General features: G+C 45.3%; 1 protein-coding gene across 1 annotated transcript in view; it reads left to right on the top strand.

Annotated features, from left to right (window-relative positions):
- SPEF2 (sperm flagellar 2) overlaps positions 1 to 26385 on the top strand; it is a 127495-nt gene that overhangs the window by 92843 nt on the left and 8267 nt on the right. Inside the window, exons 28-33 of the mRNA XM_006761794.2 lie at positions 968 to 1106; positions 4133 to 4362; positions 14116 to 14222; positions 15086 to 15268; positions 19224 to 19316; positions 23058 to 23237. Coding sequence (XP_006761857.1) covers positions 968 to 1106; positions 4133 to 4362; positions 14116 to 14222; positions 15086 to 15268; positions 19224 to 19316; positions 23058 to 23237 — 932 coding nt within the window. The remainder of the gene's footprint in view (positions 1 to 967; positions 1107 to 4132; positions 4363 to 14115; positions 14223 to 15085; positions 15269 to 19223; positions 19317 to 23057; positions 23238 to 26385) is intronic.

Genomic DNA, 26385 nt, shown 5'->3' with positions numbered 1-26385 from the left:
AAATACAGTAGGTGACAAAATAATGACATTACATTATTAGGTCAGCTGGGACACATTAACTGCTCAATGACCATTAACTATTACTGATGTTTTCCATCCCTTGCTTCTCTCCTCTTCTCCTTTTCCCCCATCCCACTACCATCTGCTTCCATAATTCCAAGACCTTCCCAGCAGGTGAATTGAACACAGGAAGTAAGTTGAACATGGAAAGATCTGTGGGGTCAGGAAAGGCAGGACACATCTTCTCTCCCACGGCCCAGCTCCACCTCTGCTTTCAGTAGTGAAGTCTACTTCACCTTTCAGTTCATTCACACATGAGCCCTGCTGTGGCTAATTCCCTCCTTCACACAATAAATGTCTATTGGGTTTCCACGATGTGCCAGCCCTGTAACAGTTGCTGGGAACACATTCGTATATACACAAACACAAAACTAACAAAATTAAAACCCAATATGTTGTGATATTGAAAGTTGGTTTACAGGACAAAGGGAGCATTGGGGGCGGGGCGAGGAATGTCAAGAAAGACTTCCTAGCAGGTGAATTAATGCTTGAGCTGAACTGGTAGACTGTGGAGAAGTTTGCTCTGGGACCCATGAACTTGACCCTAGTTTTCCCAGTGCTGAGAAAGACAATGGCACTGTCATCCCAAATCAATAGACTCGCCCTTTAGAAATTAGGACATTATCTATTTGTGTTTTTCCATTTCAATTTGTCGAAGACTATATTATTCTGAGGTGTAATAAATGTAAAGCTCTACAGTTTTGGTTTAAATAAACTGTCAAGTGACTCTACCACATCTGCTTTTCAATGAGATATTCAATGAGGTATTATCCATATTTTTAGATTAAATGTGTGTCTAAAGTTTCACAAATCAAAGCATGATTGGTTTAAAATTTGACTTCAGTTCATCAGAATATGCATGTACATATAATACATTTAAAAAATCCTTATTTCTCTTTTTAAATAGAGATAGCCACCCAGTTCCGACTTGAGCTAATAAAAATTAAAGCATTGGCTCACCTTGAAGATCTAGTAACAAAGGTGGTTGATGTATATAAACTCCTGGAAAAGTGGCTTGGTGAGAGGTACTTGTGTGAAATGGCCAGGTAAAGTACTGCAGGACTCTTTAAAAATACACTTCATTAACTTCTGAAGACCAAAATTGACAACTTTTAAGGTGTATACAAATGCAAATTACATTTACAAATAGAAATTTTGACCTTTTAGACAATCACATGTATCTTTGTATTGACTCTTTTTTTCAAATGGTAAATCACATTTCAAAGGGTTGTATTGCAATATCCAGTCTTGCACATAATTTAAGAGCCTGACTTTCCCACTACTCAATGACGACCTTAGTTTACAAGGTAAGAGTATAGGTAATCTTTAGATATCTTTCAGAAGTAAGGTAATGTTTCATATCTTTCTAATGCCAGGCTTATTACTAGTCAGGGCCAATTAATGGAAGACTGAGAAGTCATGACATGTTTTACTCGTCGTGCTGGTCCCCTGGGAAGGGTAATGATACCCTGCTCCGCTTTTCTGTTGGGTTCCAAAGGCTTTCCAGACTCTCGCTGCTCATGAGGGGCAGTGAGTCTCATCCTCTTAATTCTCCCCTAAAAGGGAGTAAAGAACCATCTGGGTAGCGTGGAAATAGCCCTCAGGAGACCCGGGCTCCCACTTTGTCCACAAGTGAGCAGCGTGCCTAATCGCTGTAGGGCCCGCTTCATCTGTGAGAGAGAGCGCTCCAACTGGAGTATTTCCCAGGCTCCTAGTAGATATAGATTCTGACACACAAGAGTTGGCAGCAAACATTAACTAAACATTTGGAAGTTGCTACGTACATATGGCAAGTCTGGATACAGATGGCAGTACTCTCAGAGGCAAAAGAGATGGTTGTTATGGCTTGTTTTCTCCAATCCTTGTCTCATAATGAAAGTTCTGTTGTAAAATATTTATCCCAGCTGTTTATATCTGTTGACAACTTCATGGTAACACACACACACACATATATATACACACACACTCACTCACACACACACACTCACACACACATACTCATGCACTCACTCCATTGGTAACCTTGCTGTAGTAATGCTTACAATGATTTCACTGAACAGCCAAGTCGGTTACTCATCAGCATCTCAGCACCGATCTCAGGTCTGTGCTCTGCCTGTCCTTTAGCAATGAAAGCCTATCATCTTCATTCTGAAGAGTCACAGCTCTCACCCATGAGCCATCACATGTAAATGCTCTCTATTTTTATCAGATCTACTCATATTTCTCAGGTGCATATTACATATCTGCATATCTCTGATCTCTGAGTGTGGCCACAAGAAGTTGAAACGTAGGGCTGCTCATCTGAGCTTTCTATTTTGGTTATTGCAAAAATCCTTCAGAGATTAAAAATAAAATAGAGTTTTCAGAATCCTTGGAACTTCAAATCCCATTTTTCATTTTTCTAACATTTTCCCCTCCCATTCTTGCTAAGGTTGCTCTTGGTAACCTTTTACCAGATGGCCTGCTTACTTTGATATCCTGCTCATGGCTTGCTCTCTGCCCCCCACTCACCAGTTGTAGGCTCAGCCATCCAATGCCCTCCTTCGCCCCTCAGCACACTAACACCATCAAGTCCAAACTAATTAGATAACATACTCTATGGACACTCACCAACACGGTATGCTGGAGTTAAAGTGAAGGGTATCATTGGAAAGAAAGCAATTCATACTACTCTTTTAACAATTTCAGTATGTAAATGTTTGGTATTCCTAAATTCTGTAAGAACAGATTAAACATGCATTTTTTTTCTATTATGTTCAATCTGTGTTGCAAGCTATGAACAAAATCCTCCCAGTAATACAGGATACAGTACTTACCTATAAAACTTTTCTGGCCTTTAATAGAGCTGTAACTATAATCCCCAATGCAGCTTAAATCCATGCCCTGTGCGATTTCGCTTTTATAGCCATGAGGTATGGAGTTCTGTGTGATTGGCTCTATGGCAAAGATAAGGGTATTAAGAGAATTCAGTAAGGAACCCAAGTACCCATGGCTAGGGAGTGGCCTGGAATGAGAGCTCAGCCCAGGGACCACAGTGGTCCCTAACTATCACTACTTATCCTTCAGTTTATATATGCTTATATAAATTTGATTCACTTAATAATTTATCCTGATTCCAAATGAGCATGTTATTCCAACAGTCATATATTACAAGTGTGTTTTTTTCTGGCATATAACCACACTAGAGGCCCGGTGCATGAAATTCATGCATGGGGCGGGGGCGTGGAGCAGGGGCAGTGTCCCTCAGCCCAGCCTGCACCCGCTCCAATCTGGGAGGCTTCTCGCAATCTGGAACCACTGGCTCCTAACCACTCACCTGCCTGCCTGCCTGATGTCCTAACTGCTCCCCTGATGGCCTGATGGCCCTAACTGCTCTCCCCTCCCAGCCTGATCCCCCCAACTGCTCTTCCCTCCTGGCCTGATACCCTAACTGCTTTCCCCTGCTGGCCAGATCCCCCTAACTGCCTATCTGTCTCCCTTCCTGGCCTGATCACCCTAACTGCCTAACTGCTCTCTCCTGCTGGCCTGATCCCCCTAATTGCCTATGTACTCCTCCTTCCCCTCCACACCTTTTGGACCCCCAGTGCAGGTGTGCTGATAGCTCTCCACCACAGCCCTGCCCCCATCCTAATTGGTCATTATGTGATGGCATCCTGAACAATTTGCATATTCCTCTATTATTAGTATAGATTCTGGTTCCTACTTAGAATGAAATATATCACTTGACATATCTCACTTATGTAATAAAATATCTTCTAATACAAATATAACCACATTTAATCATCCCTTCTTGTTTAGCTTTATATAAAACATGTGGCTGTAAGCTCTACCACAAGCATGTATTTTGATTCTAATCTTCATTTATTTATCTATACCCTGCCTCTTCAGAAATGGATTTGAGGAGAAGTTAGACTTTTCTAACTTCTCTACGCAAGAATTCAATACTTGCGTATTGAATTGTCTAACTTAGTCATAGAATATTATAACTTTGTGTGTGTACCGAATAAGCAAGCAGTGTTAACTTCATGGGATCTTCACTGGCAATAGCCCTCTTCACTTTTTCCACTTTCAGTGTGGAGAAACTAACTGAGATAGCTCGCTATCACATTGAAACGGCTACGAAAATTCAGAACGAACTTTATTTAGACCAGGACGGCTTCTTCATTAATGGCGACATAAAAGTCTTCCCCGACCCCCCTCCTCCAGTTCGCCCTCCGCCCGTGGAGAGGGAAGAGAATGGCACCCTGACCATCGAGCAGCTGGACACTCTGCGAGAGCAGTTCTCAGATATTGCACCCAAAGGTAAGAAAGACGATGGCTATGAAAAGAGCACAAAGACGGTCAGGATTCGCCAGGATGGTAAGCACTTGCCCACAAGCGAAATCAGCCCTCTGGGACTGCACGGCCCAAAATGAGCCCTGGCTTGGTTGTAGTCCATCTCTTATTTGCTTCATACAACATAGATCTGAATTTAACAAAAGGAAGAAAAACAGTGACTAGCTCTTTGGCCGTGTGGTGATCATCATTGCTGGCCGGTGAGCTGGTAAATTTGAGCCATGCTCCATTCAGCAATTGAGAGACGGCTCCGTGTGTGCTTCTGCTTTAGGCTTTGTACGGGGATTGTGAGTTTGTGGAATTGGATATTGAAGATTAGCAATCACTCTTAATCTCTTTCGGAAGGGACCTTAGTAGCTATGATGATAACCATAATGCATTCTTAGATCCAACCTCAAAACCAGAGTTTGTATTTCAACCAAAAGTTTAAAAATAAATAACAAAAAAGAAGCTATAACTTGACATGTGTATGTCTCAGATTAACTCTAGAGACCCTTGGGATTAAAAGATGTCAACTGATACAGTTATCTATTTTCAGAGTATGGTAGAGTACAACAGCTTTCAAAGCATGGTAGAAGGGGGAAGGAAGGGAGAAGGAAGACAGGGAAGCAGTGAGGGGGAGAAGGAGGGAGTTATATTTTTAACAAAGTAGGTGTAAAAGGAAAACCACTTGCCCTGGGGACTTTGAGTGAAATTTGCATAGGCAAGCGAACAAGAAGAAGACCTAAAGTCTATTTAGGTTCTTTCTGGAACAGAATATGAACTTTATAAACGTACTCAAGAATGAAAAGCAAAGGAGAATCAGTATATAGGGAGGTTGGTCAGGCAAAATTTTGTGCAACTACACGTCGGAGGGAGGAACTGAAAGAAGTGAAGAGTGATTTCATGGCAAGGTTACTGGGGGGATTTAAAGTTGGGGAACAGTTACTAGGAAGTGTGTGTCTATGAGACATGAGTTGGGGTGTTTCAGGAAAGGGCAGGACCCTGCTCTGCTGCTCCTTCCCCATCTGCATGAGCTGCAGGCAAACGGATGGGGAGGCCTCCTCTGTCTGGGGAGCCACCTCCACCCACCCGAGCTGGGGACTTAACCCCGGTTTACGGTCACCGGTTGTGCTTCATGCAGAATTTCCGAGGCTGTATAATACTGAGGGACTTGTGGATGTTGATGGTTCAAAATGAGTTACGGTCTATGCAAGCAGTTCAGTCCCTTTTCTTTATTATTAACTCAAGTATACCATTTGGGGGGAAAATATTTATTGGATATTTTGCTTCTTAATTACATGTAAAATACTTCGCACAGCATTTGGGTAGTCTACCAACAGAAGTAATCTTCTGTGCTGTTGTTTTGGCTAATGTTCTAAAGGGAAGGCAAACAATAGTTATTCCACTTCCTGTGCCTCAGAGTCACAGAATTAGAGGTTCTCTCATGACACCTTCAAGTCAGGCTGCCAATATTGGCATTGCTCCCACCCCTACCCTGAGCAAGTCCAACAATTGCCACCCAGTCCTTCTCCCCCTCACACCCAGCCCCAAAAAGCATTCCCTGACTTTCACCTTCCCTCTATACTCCTGTCACTGTTGTTCAGTGCCTTAAATGATACACGCCTTTCTAGCTTTTCAATGACATCCTTTGTCATATTCCTTCCAAAAGTTAGAAAACAATATTTTATGATACTTGCCATTGTATTTACCCTACAACTCTACGATATCAAAAGACAATCTCAGTGGGAGTAATAACAGATTTGAAACTGTGGAGCAATTCTCAGAAGGTGGTACATTTCTAGATGTGTGATCCGACAGAACTTCCTGCTATAGAATTTTAAAATTGTTATTATTTCTAAGCTAAGAGAAATAGGAGCTTTTTCTTACACTATTTCATATATGCCAGAGCAGCCCAGGATATTTCAAATGCAAACTTCAAGCTCACTAAAATATATAAAATAAAATGAACAGATGGATTTCTTTTTCTAGGAAAAAAAGCATACATATTTGCACATAACAGTCATTATGTTACTAGACCTGCAGTAAGAATATTTTTACCAAATTTACATGAATGATGAAAATAGAGTTATAAAGTGTAACTTAATGGTGTTAATATTATTCTACATAAATAAAATTATAGAAGGAAATAGATAATCTTTGATTAAAAGAAGTGACTGATACTTTAAGTACTTGTGAGTAGTTACTCTCTGTACATAAATGGCAAGAACTAAAGCTTAAAGGGTTTTCTGCTGAGTATTAGCTGATCTACTGGATCTTACTAGCCCTGGCCAATGTGGCTCAGTTGGTTGGAGCATCATCCCATGCACTGGAAGGTCATGAGTTTAATTCCTGGTCAGGGCACAAACCTAGGCTGTGGGTTCAACCCCCAGATGGGGCAAGTACAAGAGGCAACCGATTGATGTTTCTCTCTCTCTCTCTTTGTCTCTCTCCATCCCTCTTTAAAAATCAATTTTAAAAAATAGTTCTTACTAAAGATAATGTAAAATTGAAAATGTATCATATTCTCTAGTTCTTATAGTCAACATTCCCTTCCTGGTCAAATTCCGCTGCTTGTGACGATTCTAAGTCTCCTTTGGTAAAGGTAGTAATTAGACATAACATATCATTTCTTAATATGTTTGTCATAAATAGTCTGGGGGAAAATGACCATATGTGTGATAATCATACAAGGTCATGCTAAATGCAATGAAACAACCTTCATGCTAGCATTTTCTTGCTGCCTGGTGGCAAGCACCCTTTAGTATCTTAAGAGAAGCTTAAGTAAGAGGCAGCCCCTGAATCAGCAAGACATTTGTCCCGTTGACTGTCTCAGGCATCCTTCCCACGAGCATACTCCCAACAGAGAGGGGATTTAGTGAGTTTTTTCTGAATTATAACAAAAGCCAATATTGACATGGCATCAGAAGCTATGCCATGCTAGCATGGCTGGATGGGTAAGAAGATTCACTGATGGGTAAGAGCAGTCTGACAGCTCTTTTCAAATCCGCTCTTGTCAAATGTTGCAATATGATCTTGGGCTAGTTAACCTCTCTATCTCACTTTCCTCAACTGCAAAATGGGTAACTAATGGGGTTCTTATGAGTATTAAAGTAATTGATATACATAAACTGCTTAGAAAGTGTCTGGTACCTAGAATGTACAATTTAAGTGTAACATAAATCATTTAATTACATAAGTACAGTAGTATATTATTAGAAAATATAGAGCATTATACAATATTGATGTAAACTATTCTTCTTATTATTATTCAAAATGTTAGCTCAGCACCCTGCAGGTGCATATATCCTATTAGCACCTGCAACATTACCCTAGAACACATCCAGAAAAAATTACAGCACCTGGTAGAATTAAACCATGGAGTATATGGCTCCCCAGGGACCATAAGCATCCCAAACAAAAACACTCATTTTTGTATGACAGTAGGCTCTGGGTCGGTACAGCCTGTCTCTAAACAGCGAGTGCCAAGCACATCAGAAAGACAGCCCTTATCCAGTGGAAGCAATTTGGAGTCTGTAGAAACTAGAACACTTTAGCAATGTCTTCTGTCCCCATTTAAACCATAAGAACTCCTTTATCTCGTAAGCCTGTCCGTACTCTGCATAATGCCTGCAGAGATGCAGTTCAGAGCTATTTGGGCTTCTGCTGAGAGGTAACTGGGGAGAATAGGTCCAGCAAATCTGACCCTCACTCCTTCCTCAGGAGAGGCAGCGCTCAGTGGTCCAAGGCCTCTCACATTGCTCTGAGAACTGACAAGGAGCCCTCCGCAAACCCCTCTGGGAGACCCTTAGATCAGGGACTGTCTCAGAGGGCACCATGTCAGAGCTCAGGCTGTGGTGGCTAAGCGCGACCATGCAGCTCCTTGGTCTTACAGGAACTCAAGGGAGGAAGTAGTCATGGCCGCCCATGTGGGCCAGCACAGGGGTTCGCTGGCCGGAGACGCCTGGACAAAAGCTTCCAGGAAGAGAAGCAGGGCGGGGCAGGCCAGGCACCGGGGACATGGGGCAGACATTGAGATTTGGAGGTGGCATGACGTATTTAGGGAACAGCACACAGACCAGCTGGGGCAAGAGGCAGGAGGTGAGGACCACAAAGAGGCTGTGGTCAAGTCGTGAAGTCTCAAGTAGCTTACAAGGGGCACGAAAGAGGAGGGTTACCAAAGGCGTGTGGAGCCGAGGGATGAGGAGCAGGGATTAAAGGAGGAGGCGACCAGGAGAGCAGCTGGGGCTACTCCATCCACAAAGCCTCGGCGAGCCCGGAGGCGGGAGCCAGGGCGCCTGGCTTGTTGCCTGTGAGGAGGTGGGTATGTGGGCCGGGCTCTCTGCCTTCAGAGAGAAGCTGGTATTGTAGGGTTTTGTTTTGTGTAATTTTAATTTTTGTGTGCTTCCATCCGGGTAAGTATACACTCCCCTCTCTGACAAATCATCACAAATTAGACCTTTTCGGGGAAGGAAAACAAGAGGCATGAATCCCAGCTGCTTTACAAAACCACCTGACGGGGCTCAAAGCCTGACGCCCTTTTGTCACAAGGTGGCTGTGCGGCTGCCGGAGAAGTGCAGGAGACAAGAGACATCCAAGGCAGGTTTTGTGTTTTTAATTTATTTCTGAAAGAGAAAGGGAGAGGGAGAGAGAGAGACATCACTGATGAGAGAGAATCGTTGAACAGCTGCCTCCTGCACACACCCTACTGGGGATCGAGCCCACAACCCAGGCATGTGCCCTCACCAGGAATTGAACCTTGACCTCCTGGTTCATGGATAGACATTCAACCGCTGAGCCACACCGGCAGGGCCCACATCCGATCCTGCAGACACGCTGCTGTGCATGCCCTGTCATTCTTTCTTCTCACCATGGAAAGGAAATGATAGCAAATCCAGTGTCCCTGTAACACATGGAGAAGTGGATTCTAGAGTGAAGAACAGCCCCCTTTGCCCTTACGAGAACCCCGTAATAATGAAGCGGGTAAATATGGGGGCTGTGGAGAAGGTCTGCCTGCTAGTGAGGCCCAGCTCCACCACTGTGAGCGCCGTGACACTGTGCAGATTCAGTAACTCTGTGTGCCTTGGTTCTTTTACCCATAAAATGGTGATAACAGTAATTAGTCCATTTTCTTCACTATAAAGTAAGGAGACTGTATTGTAAGGATTAAATTATAAAAGCCAATGAAAACACTAACCGGGATATGCCTGGTAAGTAGTAAGCACGCACGTTGATTTTTTCCAGAAACGACGAGGAAGTGTGTGTGTGTGGGCGGGGGTGGGGGGCGGTGGAGGGAGTGGCAGGCATTAAGCAAAACTGGGGGTAGACTTTGGCGAATACTAACATAACCATGTGGAGCTGTTTTAAAGGCGGGGACCCTGCAGGCCATCTGAGTCGAGTCACTGAAACAGAGAGAAACATGGACGCTTGACCACTACCTTCCAAAGAACAATCAATTTTTGAAAATCTGGCTAAAAAAAAAAGAAAGAAAGAAAAAGGCCCCTGGCTTGTCTATGATGAGATCCTAAACCTTAGGTTCTGTGGCCTGTGTCGTAAGCATGGAGTGTAATCGAGGGGAAATCAAGTGAGTTCCTTCCCCGGCACGGACAGCGGTAGGCCTGGGTTTCTCAGAGCGCAGCCTCTCAGCCCGGCTCATGCCGCGGCTCCGTTGACGGGAGCAGCAGGCGGTCCTCCGGTGAACAGAGCCTCCACGGCGCGGGCGGCGGGGGGACCACGAGCCAAGGAAACCTGGGGAGAGTCTGGAACTTATTCCGATCCTGCCATGCTGTCACCAAGACCGGACGGCCCCTCCAAGGTTTTATTTGGATGTGCAAGTTGGATGATATGAACGGTGTCGATATTGGCCCCGTGTTCTGAGCTAACAAATCAGCAAGAACATTTACATATCTTATTGCTAAAGTAGAACTCGGGGGGATTGAAGAGAGGAACTAGAGAGAAGTCAGCTTTTCTCTGTCCTCGGGGAAGGGCTCTCAGCCGGAGCAGTGGAGGACGCTGGCCTGGTCCATGGGCAGTTTGCACACGAAGGTGCACTGCCAGCTCGTTGGGGTACCAACAGTAGAAAGAAAGAATCCTCTGGCCATCAAAACTGCCACTGAGAAAATTCTAGAGAGCAATCTTCAGCTTAGGCTGTCAGGCCAAGACTGGGCAAGGAAGCTGGTTGGTTCTGGAAGCGATGGTGCCTCTGGCCCCGAGGGAGAAAACAGCTGGGTGGCCCTGCTTTTAAGAGCAATCCAGCCACGTGTGCTGGCTGTTTATTGCTCAGCACATCACCGTGAACTCTCTCATGAGGCCGAGTTCCAGAACGTTCCCCCGTACAACGGCGTCAGAGACCTCCTCCACAGCACCTGTCACTGCTATCAAGTTCACCGCTATGCAAGAGCTCCCTGGTAGCTGCGTTCAGAGGCCTTTGTCTCCATCCTGTGATGCCTGCTGGGGTCGGAGGCAGGCATGGCTGCAGGATTACAGGCAGCCCTCCTGACCTTCCCAAGGGACACCCTGCAATTGTCCAGCAACTGCGTTCAGAGAGTAATTTGGAACTAACCCACTGTTTCAGTTTTTCAGAATAATAGAAAATATTTTTATTGAGCAATTCGAAATAATAATTTTGAGAAAGATAGACCACTCTTTTATTCCCAACCTGTGGTACAGACGGGTGAAGGCAGAAGCCATACCGGTCATGAGAAAGCCAAAGAACTTCCAGAGCTCCTTCTCTGAGCAGACACTGTTAGACATGTTCAGGTCCTGGTGGATGTCGGTAATGAGCCTAGCGTTCTGTCCCATGTCGGCCAAAACAAAGTCTTCAATCGCGGGCATATTTGCTACCTTGGAGTCACCACAGGAAATGCTCCGAACGTATCAGACCAGGTGAGGAGTCGGGGATGAGCTCTTGGGAAATCACTTGCCAGGGGCTTTGCCATTTAATGGTTTATGTGGAGCATTTTGTTTCTCCCCAGCCCAGGCCAAGGGAACTGGGGCGGCTTCAGGCACAGACTTTCATGGTCACTGCCTCAAAGGAAAAGGAAACTTTTCTGGTGTGAGAAACATGGTTTTGACACATCTTATCACGAGGCTGCGAGGCTGTTTCAGAGATGCCAGCCAAGATGTGGTGGAGGCAGCTGTGACTGGAAGCTTTCAGTCATGGCCCGCAAAGATCAATCACGGTAACCGATATGCACTGACTCTGAGCCTACGGTTCTTTGATGGTCTGTGTGAGTGCTTTTTCCATCAGTAACTTTTCGTTTGCATATTGATGGCAGAATTCGAAGATAAAGAGGTGGCCATCCTGACGGCACACTATGGACCAGCATTGGCAGCTGCCAATGTGCAAATCGATGAAGTGCCCGCTGAGGGGAGCGTGCTGAAATTAGAGACTTATGCTGGGTGAGCATCAGCAAATAAACTGATCCTTACAAATATTAGGGTAAACTTTGGGAGTATCAACCTTTCACATTTTTCGGTTACAGGACATCCGCAAATGGACCTGAGATGTTGTGACTTCGGTTTGCTTACACAGATATCCAAGTATCCTGACCACAGTGGACCTCGTGCTGACCCTCCCGGCAAACTCAGTGGGGCTTTCGTCAGATGCAGTGCACCAAGTCACAGAGGCGTGCCCAGGTCAAGGCTGACGGCATGTCGGATCTCCTGACTATTCAAATGAATTCTCTAGACATTGATAACGTTGACCTCAGGAAAGCTAACCATTTATGGAATATGAGAACACTATCTCCAGCTGGTGACACAAGACCTAATTCGGATTGCTCATCCAACTCAGGAAGCCATGATGGAAGTGACCAGTAATATGACAAATGTTGACTTCCTCTTTGATCATAGCAGAAACAAAATATTATTTTCAAGCCTGAAATATAAAAGGAAAGCCATCACTGGTCTTCGCATCAAAAACAAAAGGCATTTGGTATCTCCCAGACATACAAAGCAAAAATCCAAAAACTGGTTTTCCAATAACACTCTGATTCTACTTGTATATCCACACATTCCTTCACAGTCTTTGGGTGGAGGTGTATATTGCTAAGCAATGGTGTTATTTTGATGTCATCTTTCTGAGAGTTATGTGTACAGATCATATCACTATATGTCTTGGTCATCTAAGTAACAGGGCAAATATTAAAATAGCTTTTTTATAGTTCACACTAATGTCCCCAGGTAGAGTTCCTATGTAATTAGAAGTATTGTGGCTCAGTTGGTTGGAGTGTCCTCCTGTGCACCAAAAGGTTGTGTGTTCAAGCCCCAGGTCAAGGCTCACCCGTTTGGGAGGCAAGCAATCAATGTTTCTCTCTCACATCTCTCTCTCTCTCTCTCTCTCTCACTCTCTCTCTCTCTCTCTCCCCCTCCTCTTTCACCTCCCTTCCACGGTTTCTAAAAGTCAATGAAAAAACATCCTCGGGTAGGAATTCTCAAAAAAAAAAAAAAAACCCAATAAAAAATGTATTATCTTACAACACTTTGCTTGTACCATGGCTATTAGAGACAGTGGAAATATTTTCTACATCTACCAGAATTTATAAGTATTTCGAGCCTCTTCATGGTTTCAAAAGAGGTTTTATTATGGTTTTATATTGAGGAACATGAACGATTTATTCTAACTTACCTGAAAACCAATGTGATACCATGTAAAGATAGTTTTACTGAAAATTCTACTACCTTGAAAAGTATTCTCATCTCTATAAAATTGAATATTCAGGTTTGATTTAAAAAAGATAAAGAATTTATTTCTGAACAACCCGCTGGATGGCCAGTCATATCCAAGAAAAACACATTCTGCTCTTGCTCCCCAGAAAGTTACCATCCAAATCTCAAAATTGTCGATTTGGTTTGAACCACTGAAATTTTGCATGAGTTACTGCATGCTCCTAAAGGTTAAAGGAGATGATAAAGTTTAGTTTGGACTTTTATAAATGCTAAAAACTTAGTAGTAAAGCGAAAAATTTGAGATGCTATGTCCACAGTTTTCATTCTTTTTATTTCTAAAAAAGAGTAGCCATACGCTCTGGACCTGAAAGATACTCAATACGTGTAGGAGTCTCTTCAGCTCTAGCAGGAACCTCTGCCATGGGAGTTAGACATTCTTGAAGCAGATTCATTTATTTTGCTTTCCTATTTCTTTTAAATGCATGTGCATACAATTTGAAATGAGAAACTGACTAAGCAAACATCTTTGCTGGACAGGGTAAAGTAGATTAGTATATAAGAGCAAAGCATTTAAAAGGTTAGTAGTGATCTTTTAAAAATTCTATTTTGAAATAGTGAGCCAATTTTATGATTGAGTTAATAATTTCAACCCAATCATTTAATAATTCAAATCTCCCTACATTTATAAAACAAATATATGCTGATCTAAAGAGTGAAGTGAGGATAAATGTGTTACCTTGATCATTGTGGTGATTTATTTGCATGCCTTTGAAACACCTTTATCCCATATTTTCTGCAATATTTTACTCTTGCATCCTACTGTATAATAGGAAAGTTTAAGTATTCTTAAAAATTCAACCGATTCCGAATAAAAGGTTTAAAAAAAAAAACCCCTCCAAACTAAAATATGAAGTCCCAGGAAAGAAATAATGGGAGAGCATCAGGAAATTGATTGTTATTTTTATGCTTTCAAAATGTCTTCTGTTTTTCTAAAGGTTATTGTTTTACATCATATTAGTAAAGTGATTTCCGATCACATAACTGAAAAAAATATTTTTCATTGTGTTATAGGTTTAATAGGAACTAAACCATTTACTGACATTCTTCTTGACTTGGTGACACTGAACCTTGGAACCAACAGCCTTCCAAGCAGTTGGATGCACCTCACTCAACCTGAAGTAAGCATCTGTTTTGTTTGGGTTTCAAAGCTCTGAGAAATTTTATTTGATCAATAAATCAATAGTTTCAAGAATAACCAGTTACTCGCACCGTATCTGACATTTAGTAGGCAACCAATAAAAATTGAATGATGGCATGGTGAACGTAAGACACATGGTCGGTATTGGAAGAAGGAATAGGGATGCCCACAGTCAGTGAAACATGATTGAGCCCATGAGGCTCAGCCTCTAAGCTTGTGTCCATTGCTACCTGATAGGATGGTCCTGACTAGTAAAAGCAGATGATTCTGGCAGTTCCTGCTTTTCATCTTCCCCTGTTTCTCAAGAATGTATCAGAAGACATAGAGGTTAAGGCGTATTCCCCTACAGGCTGTATGCCTTGCACAGCCCCTATCTCACTTTTCTCCCGCCTCTATTGAAAACGTGCAAAATCAGCTGGGGACACGTGTATAAGTTTATCACGTAACAGTAAGCAGAAACCTAAATGTCAAAGAAGCGAAAGATGAAATGCTCTCTAGGTACTGACTGCCTGGTGCAGAGCGGCTGAAATCCTACTTCCTTCACCCAAATCTCTTATCAAGACACATGCGCAGATAGAGCATCACCCTAGAGCAGGGGTCCTCAAACTATGGCCCGTGGGCCACCTGCAAATACAAATATTGTATTTGTTCCCATTTTGTTTTTTTACTTCAAAATAAGATATGTGCAGTGTGCATAGGAATTTGTTCATAGTTTTTCTTAAACTATAGTCCGGCCCTCCAACGGTCTGAGGGACAGTGAACTGGCCCCCTGTTTAAAAAGTTGGAGGACCCCTGCTCTAGGATCACACAAACATTCCAACGGCATCTCCTGTTTTCTTCTAGTTTCAGGAGTTAACATCTATATTAACAGTCGACTCAGAGATGGTGGACTGGCGGAAATTCCTGTTGGTGACCTCGCTGCCGTGGCCCATCCCTCTGGAGGAGGAGCTGCTGGAGACCCTGCGGAGGTTCAAGGCCGTGGACCAGGAGCAGTCCGGCACCGTCACTTACGAGCAGTATATGCAGGTGGCTATCGACGCCCAGTGGCACTAAGCCCAGCCCACTTCCCACCTAAGAAGTCCGATGTGGCTGGGGACCTTTGCCAGAGCGATTCTGGCAGAGGCAGACTCTGGGTCGCAGAGGAGTGAGGGAATGGTGAGGCCTTTAGAGAGTGAACATAAGAAAAAAAACTCATTTTTGAGAAGTGTGAGTAAGGAAGGAGTGAAGCCCCATAGCCGAGAAGGGCCTGCGTTGCTCATTGCCTGCCTCCTCACTGAATTCCCCTGTTGCTGACCAGTTCACGCTGCTGGCAGACACAAAAGATGCTCACGCTGGGAAGGTGCTCATTTGGAAAGAGGGCGATACCCTCTAGAGGCCTGTCTCTCAGGTGCATGCCACCACTGAGAGATCCCCCTGCCCGCTCTCTTTTCTCCGGTAATGAACGCCAGCCCCGGGGTTCTCACGCCTCACAACTGAGCCGGAGGCAACAGCACTCACATGGTAAGGAGAGTCCTCCGAGGCTGCTCAAACCAGCGCTCGGGTCAGGCGCTGACTGACGTCCCAAGTAGAGCCATTTATGAATTCTGAACAAGCTGGCCCGGGCTTACACCTTGTGGAGGCGATTTTTCTCTCTGGCTCAAGGCTTTTAAAAGCAGGCACGGTGCAATCCCCGCCTTCACTGTTCACAGTGCGCGCCCATTAACACAGGATGTCAATTTAAACATCCTTTTTGCAAACGTGAGACCAGCGAAGGGTGTTAGCGACTTTTACCGAAGTCCTGAGCCAAACCCAGAAAGCTGCTTTACCAAAGGCGCGAGCTTCTTAGAGAGAGCTGGCTGCTGCCTGAGAGAGACTCGGAAATACTTGCTGGGACCCCGCCCGTGTTCCGGGGGCAGCTGATTTCTGCTCTGCCCTCCCCTCTTGCCCCCCCAGTTCCCACTCCTCGGGAGCCCGGACAGCCAGGCCACCTGGACAGGCCCTGGACCATCCCCCGTCATGACTTTTACAGGTTTCCAGCCTCCCCAGCTCAGCAAAAATGGTTCTTCTATGGGAAAAGTCTAAACAGCTTCTGGGACAAAACTTTGTAAGGTTTATGGCAATGCCATGTTGTCATGTCAACAGGGCAATAGTCTAAGCCCACTGCTGAGGTGAAGTTTTCGGGGCGAGGAAGGCTCTCCTCCGCTGTTTATTTTGTCTGTCGTTTTCTTTTCTTCTGACTAATTGCGAGTTCACCACAGCAGCCACATGAGAGAGTGTGCTGATTTCCCGGCTCTCACGATGGAGGAGACACGAGGCGTGTGAGGTCAGGGCCTGCGCCTTGCTCAGCCTTGCATGCGAGCATGAAAGCCCGTTCCCTGTGCTCCCCACAGCCCTGCAGCCGCCGTCACACGCTTGCCTCTGTCACCCGTGCATGTGTGGCCACTCTCGTGTGCAGGTCTCTGGTGTTCAGCTCTCACTCCTGCTCTCGGGGAGCATGGTGGTATGGCAGGCTTCTTGAGTCAGGCGTCCCAGGATCCCAGCAGTGCAGTAATTATTTATTTTCTAAGGAAAAGCACTGAAAGAAAAAATCCTTTGGTTATATTCTAGCTAGCAGGAGAGTTCCAAGGGCATTTCCATGTTTCAAGGAGAAATCACCTCACTCGCCAGGGCGGCAGGGGATGGTGGCCTGAACCTCGATTTATCCATTTCAGCCCTGCTTGCTATGCAGGTTCAGGTCAGCATTTCATAGTGTAGAAGTTTTCATGGATGACCGACTATTTTAACACCATCAGTTGTTTTCCAATTAGGTTATTTTGTTCTTTCTAATGTGGCCCTCTTGTGTGTGAAACTTTCTTTTTAATCCTCACCCAAGGATATGTTGTTGTTTTTATATTATTGTTTTGGAGAGAGGAAGGGAAAAAAACACGAGAGACCACCGATCAGTGGCCTCCCATATGTGCCCCGACCTGGGATCCAGCCTGCAACCTAGGTGTGTGCTCTGACTGGGGATCAAATCGGCGACTTTTAGGTGCAAGGGACAATGCTCCCACTAGCTGAGCCACACTGGCCAGGGCAAGTGTGCAACATTTGAAACAGTTTTGTAGTTTCTGAAATGCTATAAAACTAATCTAAATGAACCATTGGTTTTAAAAATCAAGGAAGATTCCTGTGCACTCTAACCATCGGATATGGAGTTGAGAGTTGGTTGAGCAATGGGGGCAAGGGGAGGGATCCTAGCTCTGTTTCTTCATTCCCCCGCTGGCTTCTTTTACTATTTCCTCTTTGTTACATGTATTCAGCAATTTGATTGTTATGTTCCTCCATGTAGTGATTTTTCTGCTTGGGGTTCATTGAGCTTCTTGAATCTATGGGTTTTTTTAGTTTTTTGTTTAATTTGGAGAAATTTCAGGATATTTTCCCAAATATTATTTTCTGCACCCTCTGCTTTCTCAAAATCCAGTCATATGTTTATTGTCCCACAGGTACTGATGCTTGGCTCATTTTTTCCAGTCTTCTTTCTCTGTACTTTATTTCATCTTCATTTCTATTTCTGTGTCTTCAAGTTCACTGACTTTTCCTCTGCCACGTCGACTCTACTGTTAACACCATCCCGTGGATGTTTCCTTTCAGGTATTGTACTTTTTATCCCTAGAAGCTCATGTTTGGTCTATTAATTTCTTTCATTTCTTGCTTCATTATATGCATGTTTTCCTCCACATCCTTGAACAAATGAAATATGTTTAGAACCGCTAAGTGAATATAACCTTGTCTGTTCATTCTATCATCTGTGTCATTTCTGTGTTCATTTCTATTGGTTGATGTTTCTCCTGGCTGCAGGTCATGTTCCCTAGCTTCTCTTGCATGGCTAGTAACTTTCTATTGGTTGCCAGGTAGTGTGAAGTTTATATTGTTGGGTGCCCAGTTTTGTATACTTTACATATTGTCAGACATGCAGAGAGGTTACTTGAATCAGTTTTATCATTTCAAGGTTACATTAAGATTTGTGAAGATGTGTCAAAAAGAAAGTAGAAAGCGGTCTGAGCAGAGACTGATTTGACAAGATTAAAGTTGTGAGAGGGTTGATATGGTTGCAAGGTACAAGCTAAAACAAATCAGAGGGAGACTGGACACATAACCAGCTCCGAAAGTGACGGCGGGGCGGCGGGGGGGAAGCATGTGATGGAGTAATGAGGTTCCACACCAGTGTGGCAGCCGTGGGAAGGGAGGGATGAGCAAGGCATCGCCAAATGGGAATCCAGGGATTTCATAATAGGTGTTAGATACGGGCTGAGAAACAGCAAGGTCAGTAAAAAGTAGACCTTTGAGCTCTTGAGTCAGTCAGTCAGTCAGTTACTCAACAAAGACTTTCCAGAACCAACAATGGGCTCTGAGAACAGACAGCAACTCAGACAGGGCGAGTGGAATGCGAGCTACTGTCACTGGTGCAGCAGTCCCCTCCAGAATATTGCTGTGTGAGCAAAATCTAGGGCAGTAACCTTCAAGCCTCATCGCATCTTCCAAGTTCAGACACAGCTAGCATCCCTAATTTGTGGATTTTCATTTGTAAATTATACATGTGTACAACTGCAACTGATATAGACATTACTAGAGGCCCAGTGCACAAAATTTGTGCACAAGTAGGGTCCCTAGAGACCGCCTGTCACCACCGCCACTGCCGGCCTTAGGGGCGGGAGGTCCCTTCCCCTGGCCGCTTACCACTGCTGCAGCTGGCCCCACCCCCAGTCAAACTCCTGGTTCAATTCCTGGTCAAGGGGACACATTGCATATTAGGCTTTTATTATATAGGATTATATTTTTAAAAATAAAAATTACAAATGATCAAAATACATGCAAATGTTAGTTCTAGTATTTGCTTCTGCATCTCCAAGGTTTCTCCAGCCCACTTCAGACACCTGCACAAGGTGGGTTCAGTCTCTGTGGCTTTGAGCGGAATAATTATATCTCAGCATGCTACATTAATAATTTTTATTTTTTTGTATAGGCTGGTCTGTGGTTTACAGAGGATGAAGATATAAAAATTCCAGAAAATCCTCTTGAACCGCTGCCATTCCATAGGCTGGAGCATCTCATACAGGTAATTACTGAGATCTTAAAAAAAAAACTAACACTTTGCCCTGGCTGAGTGGCTCAGTTGGTTGGAGTGTCATCTTATAACCGAAATGTTGCAGGTTTGATTTCCTGTCAGGGCATATACCTAGGCTGTGGGTTTGATCCTCAGAAGAGGTGTGTAAGGGAGGCAACTGATCTATATTTCTCTCTGACATCAATATTTCTTCCTCTCTCTCTCCTTTCTCTCCCTCTCTCTCCAATAAAAACATATCCTTGAGTGAGAATTTTTTTAAAATTGAGTACTTTGACACTGATCAATTCCTTTGTCTTTTCTTCCACGTGTGTAACTTGTTTTAGACCCTCCTGTGTTCATGGAGAAAACAGGCAAACACCGCCCACCTTCCTCTCACGCTCTCTATTGCACTCTCTAAGTGACAGCACAGAGGAGCCCTGGGGAGGAGACAGGCCCACTCTTAGGTAGAATTCCACTGTTGACCCTCCAAGTCAGCGGTTCTCAACCTGTGGGTCGCGACCCCTTTGGGGGTTGAACAACCCTTTCACAGGGGTCGCCTAAGACCATCAGAAAACATATATATAATTACATATTGTTTTTGTGATTAATCATTATGCTTTAGTTATGTTCAATTTGTAACAATGAAATTGGGGGTTATCACAACATGAGGAACTGCATTAAAGGGTCGCGGCATTGAGAAGGTTGAGAACCGCTGCTCTAGGTGATCTTGGACAAGTTCCACCACCTCTCTGGCTTCCCTCTCATCTGTCACACAAGCTAATGAGTTACTCACCACATTTGTCTCTGGTGCCCTTCCAATTCAGAAAGCTTAGGATGAAAACAGTCATATTACCTGTGTATGTTTTTGTTCATTTCTGATTTTGACTAACATGGTATAACAGTTTGCATATATGGCATTGGCCATGGCCCATTGGGTTTTCATTATTATCTAAAATATCAAGAGTAACTATTCATAATAGTACTATAATGATAGTGGTAACACTGATGATAATAATAGAGTCATGCTATTACCTTCTATTCCTGAGGCCACAATAGAAAGCAATACCTTAAAATCTAAAAAATGACCCTGACTTCATTGTAAATGTTTAAAATATGGAAATATGCCAAACTCAATAAGCTAGGAGAAGAGTTGGGGGGTAGATTTAGACACCACAGCAAACTGTGTAGCTCGATTATTCCATTTCCAGCCAACCACGAGTCCGGAATTGCCAAGCAAAATTGAACATGACTCCAGTTATAACCTCAAAGGGAGCGATTTCCTTCCATTGAATGACATATTATGAGCACCTCTGCTAAATGCGAGCAGGAGAGCAGGGAGGAGAGACGGCCCGGGAATTACCAGGAGCCCGAGACAGGTGGCAGTTTCAGGGCGGCTTTTTGTTTGGGTTGTTGGTGTTTTTTACAACGGGGCCCCGGGGACTGAGATCAGTTCTGTAAAGCTTGGCGAGGCCGTCTCTGAATGATTTTGTGGACAAATGTGCAGAGACGTGAACAGGTCCTTCCTTACTTGGCAAGAAACCAGCAGACTGGATAGCACCTTCCTTTCCAGACAGAAGTTTTTGGAAATGTCAGACAAACACCACATGATCTCACTCATATGTGGAATCCAATGAACAAAATAAACGGATGAGCAAAACAGATGCAGAGGCCTGGCTGCATGCAGCAGACGGACAGCTGTCAGAAGAGAGGGTGGTTAGGGGACTGGATGAAAGAAGGTGAAGGAATTAAGCAAAAAAAAACCCAAAAAACACATATGCATAACCCATACAGACACAGACAACAGTGTGGTCATGGCCAGAGGGAAAGGGGGTGGAGGAGGGGGCAGGGGGAAGGGAGGATGTGTGGGGCAGAAAGAGACCTTGCTGGGAGCGAAGGGCGCGCGATGCATGTGCAGATGCTGCGTTGTTGAGTTGTATCCTTGAAACCTGTACGGTTTTGTGAACCAATGTCACCCCAGTAAATTCAATTTTAAAAATTGAATTTTTAAAAAGAAAAAGAAATATCAGTCGAGGGCAGAGCCTTTTAGTTGCTCACCCAGCTGCGAGAGCCAGAAGGCAGCCGGTGTGGGTCGCCCCCGGGGCCGAGTAGCAGCAAAGCAGGAAATGGTCAGCCCCCTGTACTCCTCGTCCTTCTGGGAACCCCTGAAGTAGCTCAAAGGCAAGGGATGAGGAGAGGGACATGCGTGGTCCTGGATGAACCCGCGAGCGGGATCATGACCCCTGAGAAACCGAAGGTGCCTCAGCATCAGAGGGTGTTTCTCAGCATCTCTGCCTGGCTTCTGGCCTGGCTGACAGGACACTCAGCGAACGGTTGATAAAGGGTGGCTGAATGAATGAACTTACAGATCCCATCAAACTCTGATTCTTCTCTGTTTTGTTAGCGTAACCAATTTTATGCATTTTCCTATAAACATTATTTTTATTTACATGTTTATTAGATTTGCCGAATATCAGAAATTTCCTTTTCCGTCTTCATGTACTTTTATGTCTCAGGAGATGTGCTCACCGTTGTAGGGATTGTTGGTGACAGAGAACAGCATGGTATCTCGGATCGAGGCCCTCGCTCCTCGCAGCGCAGGCCAGGCCCCAGCACTGGAGCCCCCTAGGAGCTTGCTACCCGTGCGGGACCTTAGGCTGCTCCAGACCATCGGCTCCATTAGAGTCTGTATTTCGAACAGATCCTCCGGGTCACCGTATGCACGTGTTTGAGAAGAGCCAGTCACCTCCCCAAACAGGTCCAATACGTCTTAGATGTGGCCTGTGGGTCTCAGGCATGGCCTCAGCTCTGCAGGGCCCCAGAGGATGTTAGGTTCCCACGTACCAGCTCCTCGTGCTGCCAAATGCATGAGGAGCTGTGCATAGAGCTGGCTGCCCCCTTGGTCCCCAGCATAGAGGGAGGCTGAGCAAACAACGGATGCTCAGTGGGTAGCGCCCTCTCTCCCTGGAGGTGAGCCCCTGTGGGAAGAAGTCACGTCACTGTCAGCAGATTAAGTACGAAGTCCAGAGCACGGTGGGCCCGTTTAAAGATTTTAATGGCGAGAGTCCCAGTGGCTTTGGGCATTGTTCGTTCCTCCTCTCCCCACTCCACACAGAGAGGGGTGTACCGGAAGCTTTATGTTCAGGACTCATGGTGGTGCTGAGCACAGACTGAGGGTCCTTGCTCTTGGGTTCCCTTTTCCTACTTAACATGTGGTCCCCCCCCCATTTGATTAGCACATTTTTTCCCTAAATATGTTCATACCATTGATTAGCATACAGTTATCTTTGCCATTAGAATTCCGAGCCCTACTTTTTATGGGGTTTTTAAATTTTATTTAGCATATTCTTCATTTAATACCATTCACTATTCAGTGATGGCGAACCTATGACACGCGTGTCAGAGGTGACACGCAAACTCATTTTTTTGGCTGATTTTTCTTTGTTAAATGGCATTTAAATATATAAAATAAATATCAAAAACATACGTCTTTCTTTTACTATGGTCGCAAATATCAAAAAATTTCTATATGTGACACGGCACCAGAGTTAAGTTAGGGTTTTTCAAAATGCTGACACGCCGAGCTCAAAAGGTTCGCCATCACTGCACTACATGTTAGTTTTACTGGTTCTGTCCCCAGAAAGTGACCATTTTCCACGGCTGCTGGGCAAGGGTGTCTGCGTGGCCTGTCCACAGAGTGCATGGACGACCGGAGTGCGTGCGTCTCACGTTCGGCTGAAACCCTTTGTGTGGCAGTTTTTCTTTAGGCTCTTCGCCGACCCTGAGAAGGAGCCGCCCCTGCTCGACTACACACAGATGCTGCTTTACTTCGCTTGCCACTCAAACGCCGAAGAAGGGGTCTACAGGGCCCTCAGCGTGGCAGTTGGGACGCACATCTTCCAGCCAATCGAATTGGTTTCGCTGACCACAGAAAAGGTAATTGAGTTCAGAAATGGGGCAGCCCTGGGGTCTGGAGGGGAGGCCAGCAAGTCCTAGGCTTCTAACAAGGACTGTGTTCTTTTCCTTTCCGTATTTTCCTGGGTAACTAACACGACCAAGTTGCATGTACTAGGTCTTCAATCAGCCTTATTCAATTGGACTCCACTGCCCCCCCCCCCAAATGCTTTTGTAGATGTCAAAATTTGCTCAAAGTTTCTTGGCGGAATCCAAGTTTTCTCCATAAAGGACAGCCTTTCTTTTGCATGAGGTGCTAATCCTGATAAATGAGAAAGAGCTGGGGCCAGCCCAATCTATTTGAAGGCTTTATGGAAACCCTATGTAACACCCATCCAGACTTTAGACACACCCCACGTGTCTGTGACGCTGGTAGTGTTTCAGGCCAAAGCCCAGCCACCTGAAAACCCAGGTGCTTTGTGTCTCCTGCATCCTGGGACAGAGAAGCTTAATATCTAACAAGACCCCACGTTCCCCTTAGATTTCTAAGGCATTGGCATTGCCAGGCCAGGGTACTAATTAATGTCCTTATTAGGTATCCATTGCCATGACGTTTTAGGCTTGCCCTGATCTTTGGAGGATAGATCTGTGACTCTCATGACGGAATGTTGTTGTTTTTCTGTTCTTCCTCGGTAGTCTCTCTGTGGAGAGAATATAAACAGAGGCCCAGAGAAGGTGGGGAGCCTGGCTGATCTCTGAGAGAAGAGCATTTCAAGTGAAGACAGCTGTAAATGCGAAAGCAGCTGAAGTGGGTCACGCCTAGTGTATGCCCAGCAACAGAGAGTCAACCATTGTAGTGGAGAGCAGTGAGCTGGAGGAGTGGTTGGAAAGGAAAGTGGGGGGAGAGCTCAGAGGGCTTGGCAGGCCCCACCAAGAGATGGTACCAGAAGTCATTGGAGTGTGGCCATCTGACGGACAATGTGTGGCCCTCCCGGGCTGCGGTGTTGAGGTCAGACTGCAGGGGGCGCAAAAGAGGCAAGAAGGAGAGCTAGTTATTCAGGAAGGCGGTTGCTTATCCTTTTGGAATCCTTTTGCTAAGTTATTTCTACCTTGATTTGGGGACAACATGTTACCCCAAAGTAGCTGCCACATCGCAAGTGTTCAACTGTTTGTAGACATGGCAGGAAAGAAGGGAGAGAGAGAGGGGAAAGAATAGACCCCAGTCTCCAAGGTAAAGCAGAAGACAGCAGCTATTCCAGGCAGAGGTAAAAACAGGAGCCATGAGGCTACATGGAGCCAGAGCCCAGGAAAATGGACGCCCTTGCTAGAGCTGTTGCTACAGCAACAGACAGCTGTCGTGGTGGGTAGCAGCCAAGCCAGCTATTAGGGTGGAATCCCCTCTACCCCTGAATCATCCATTCAGTCAGCTACTGCCCCGCCCAGGAAGCAGCTCCCCTGGAGGACTTCTCTCAAGAGCTCTTTGAAAACCCAAGGATGCTGCACCTGAATTGACCCACAACCAGAGAACAGTAGAGCGACCCGGAGAGGAGCCAGGCATGGAATGCACGTGTCCCACACCACACGGACCAGCCTGGAGTGAACCCTAGGAGGTTTGACGTACAGGATCCACCCACCTCCCTCATTCTTGCTCACCCCTGTCCTGCCATCCTGCATCCGATGATGCGGCTCTGTGCCTGTGCCCTTTCCAACTGTGTTCTTCGTTTCCTGGGCAACCTCATCTCAGGAAGCCAAAATGAGCCTCGTCAGAAATCACACCTCCAGCAGATTCACAGCCACTCCCAAGGCACTGAATCAGAGCTCTGCCTTTGCTTTCCACATAAACAACTAGAGACCTCCCGGATGTTTCAGCTTTTCTTACTCTGCTTCTGAGACGCGGGCCGTTCTAGTTGGTGTGGCACAGACCTCCCGTTTAAACCCCCTTCTTCTTGGGTAATTTAGAAGACGTTCAAGAGCGGAGCACGAATGAGTATGCCCTCATCCCAGTGAAACCTGAAGGAAGTTGACACGTTGGAAAATGGTTCATTCTGACCCATGTGGCGTGGGGTTTTGATGTTGGAAATGAGTAACCGATGCCCTTGAATCTCCCAGTTTGCAAGTCGTGTTAAAACATCTTGGTAGAACCTTGGAGGCCCTGGGGTTGGGAACACACACATTTTTATTCCATTTGGCTCTTTGATGCTTTGCCCACATTGGTCCTGTTAGTGACCTGCTCCGCCCTGAGATGTGGGAATGAACTGATTGGATATAGGAACGCGTGGTCTGGCACCATTCCGGAGATGCATCTGCTGGGAGGCCTCCAGGGCTGCCTCTGAGCGTTCGGAGTGTGACATAGCATTTGCCAGGGCCACAAGCCAATGACAAAGTGACTCACACAGAATTTTGATGCCACTAATAATTGCTCATTCAGACACACTGGCTCTTCTCCTCTCCCGCCTCCTGGCTTTGGTCACGCACCTCCATTAAAGCCCGTGGTCTTTCCAAGATGTGTGTTGGAGAAGGTCCCCTCTACACACCCTGCAGTCCTGCCAGGAGGCCGAGCTAGTCGCTCTGGTCCGAATCTCAGCCTCGCTCCCCTCTCCCCTCCCTCTGAACCACTAGTTCCATTCTGTCCCAACCCCCCCCCCAGAGAACAAAAATCACAAAAATTTTAAAAGCATCCTCTGGCTCTAATCAGTTAAGGATTAAACTGTTACCCTTTAGCTAAAATTGAAAGATCATTTATCCATGCTGCTCATGCCAGGCCTTGGAAAGGCTGGTTCCTCCCCATGGAGATAGTGCGGAGAGACCAGGTTCCTTCTCACTTTAATTCTGGTATCACCCACTGCTCTCACCTGACTAGTCACTGGCTCACCCACAGGCTCTGTCTTTATGTGTCCACCCAGCACCTTTGCTGCATCTGAATAGGAATTCACTCACTCTTCACTCACTCAGCAGGCTGTTTCACATCTCTCCGTGCATTTCACTACCCTGGGCAACTGCTGATGGGAAGCCACTGTGATGATCCCCAGGCTTCCTAGGTGGAGACAAGGCCAGCTTCACAGTTATGCCATGTAGCACTTCAGCTGTTCAAAGTGGAGAAGAGGATGGATGGATGGATGGATGGATGAATAGATGTGCTTAATTCCAAAATCTTCACCTGATAGAAAATTCTTCCTCTCTCTCTCTCTCT

This window comes from Myotis davidii, unplaced genomic scaffold, assembly GCF_000327345.1.
Source record: "Myotis davidii unplaced genomic scaffold, ASM32734v1 scaffold496, whole genome shotgun sequence".
NCBI classification, from domain to species: Eukaryota; Metazoa; Chordata; class Mammalia; order Chiroptera; family Vespertilionidae; genus Myotis; species Myotis davidii.
This window is presented reverse-complemented; position numbering and strand designations above follow the sequence as displayed.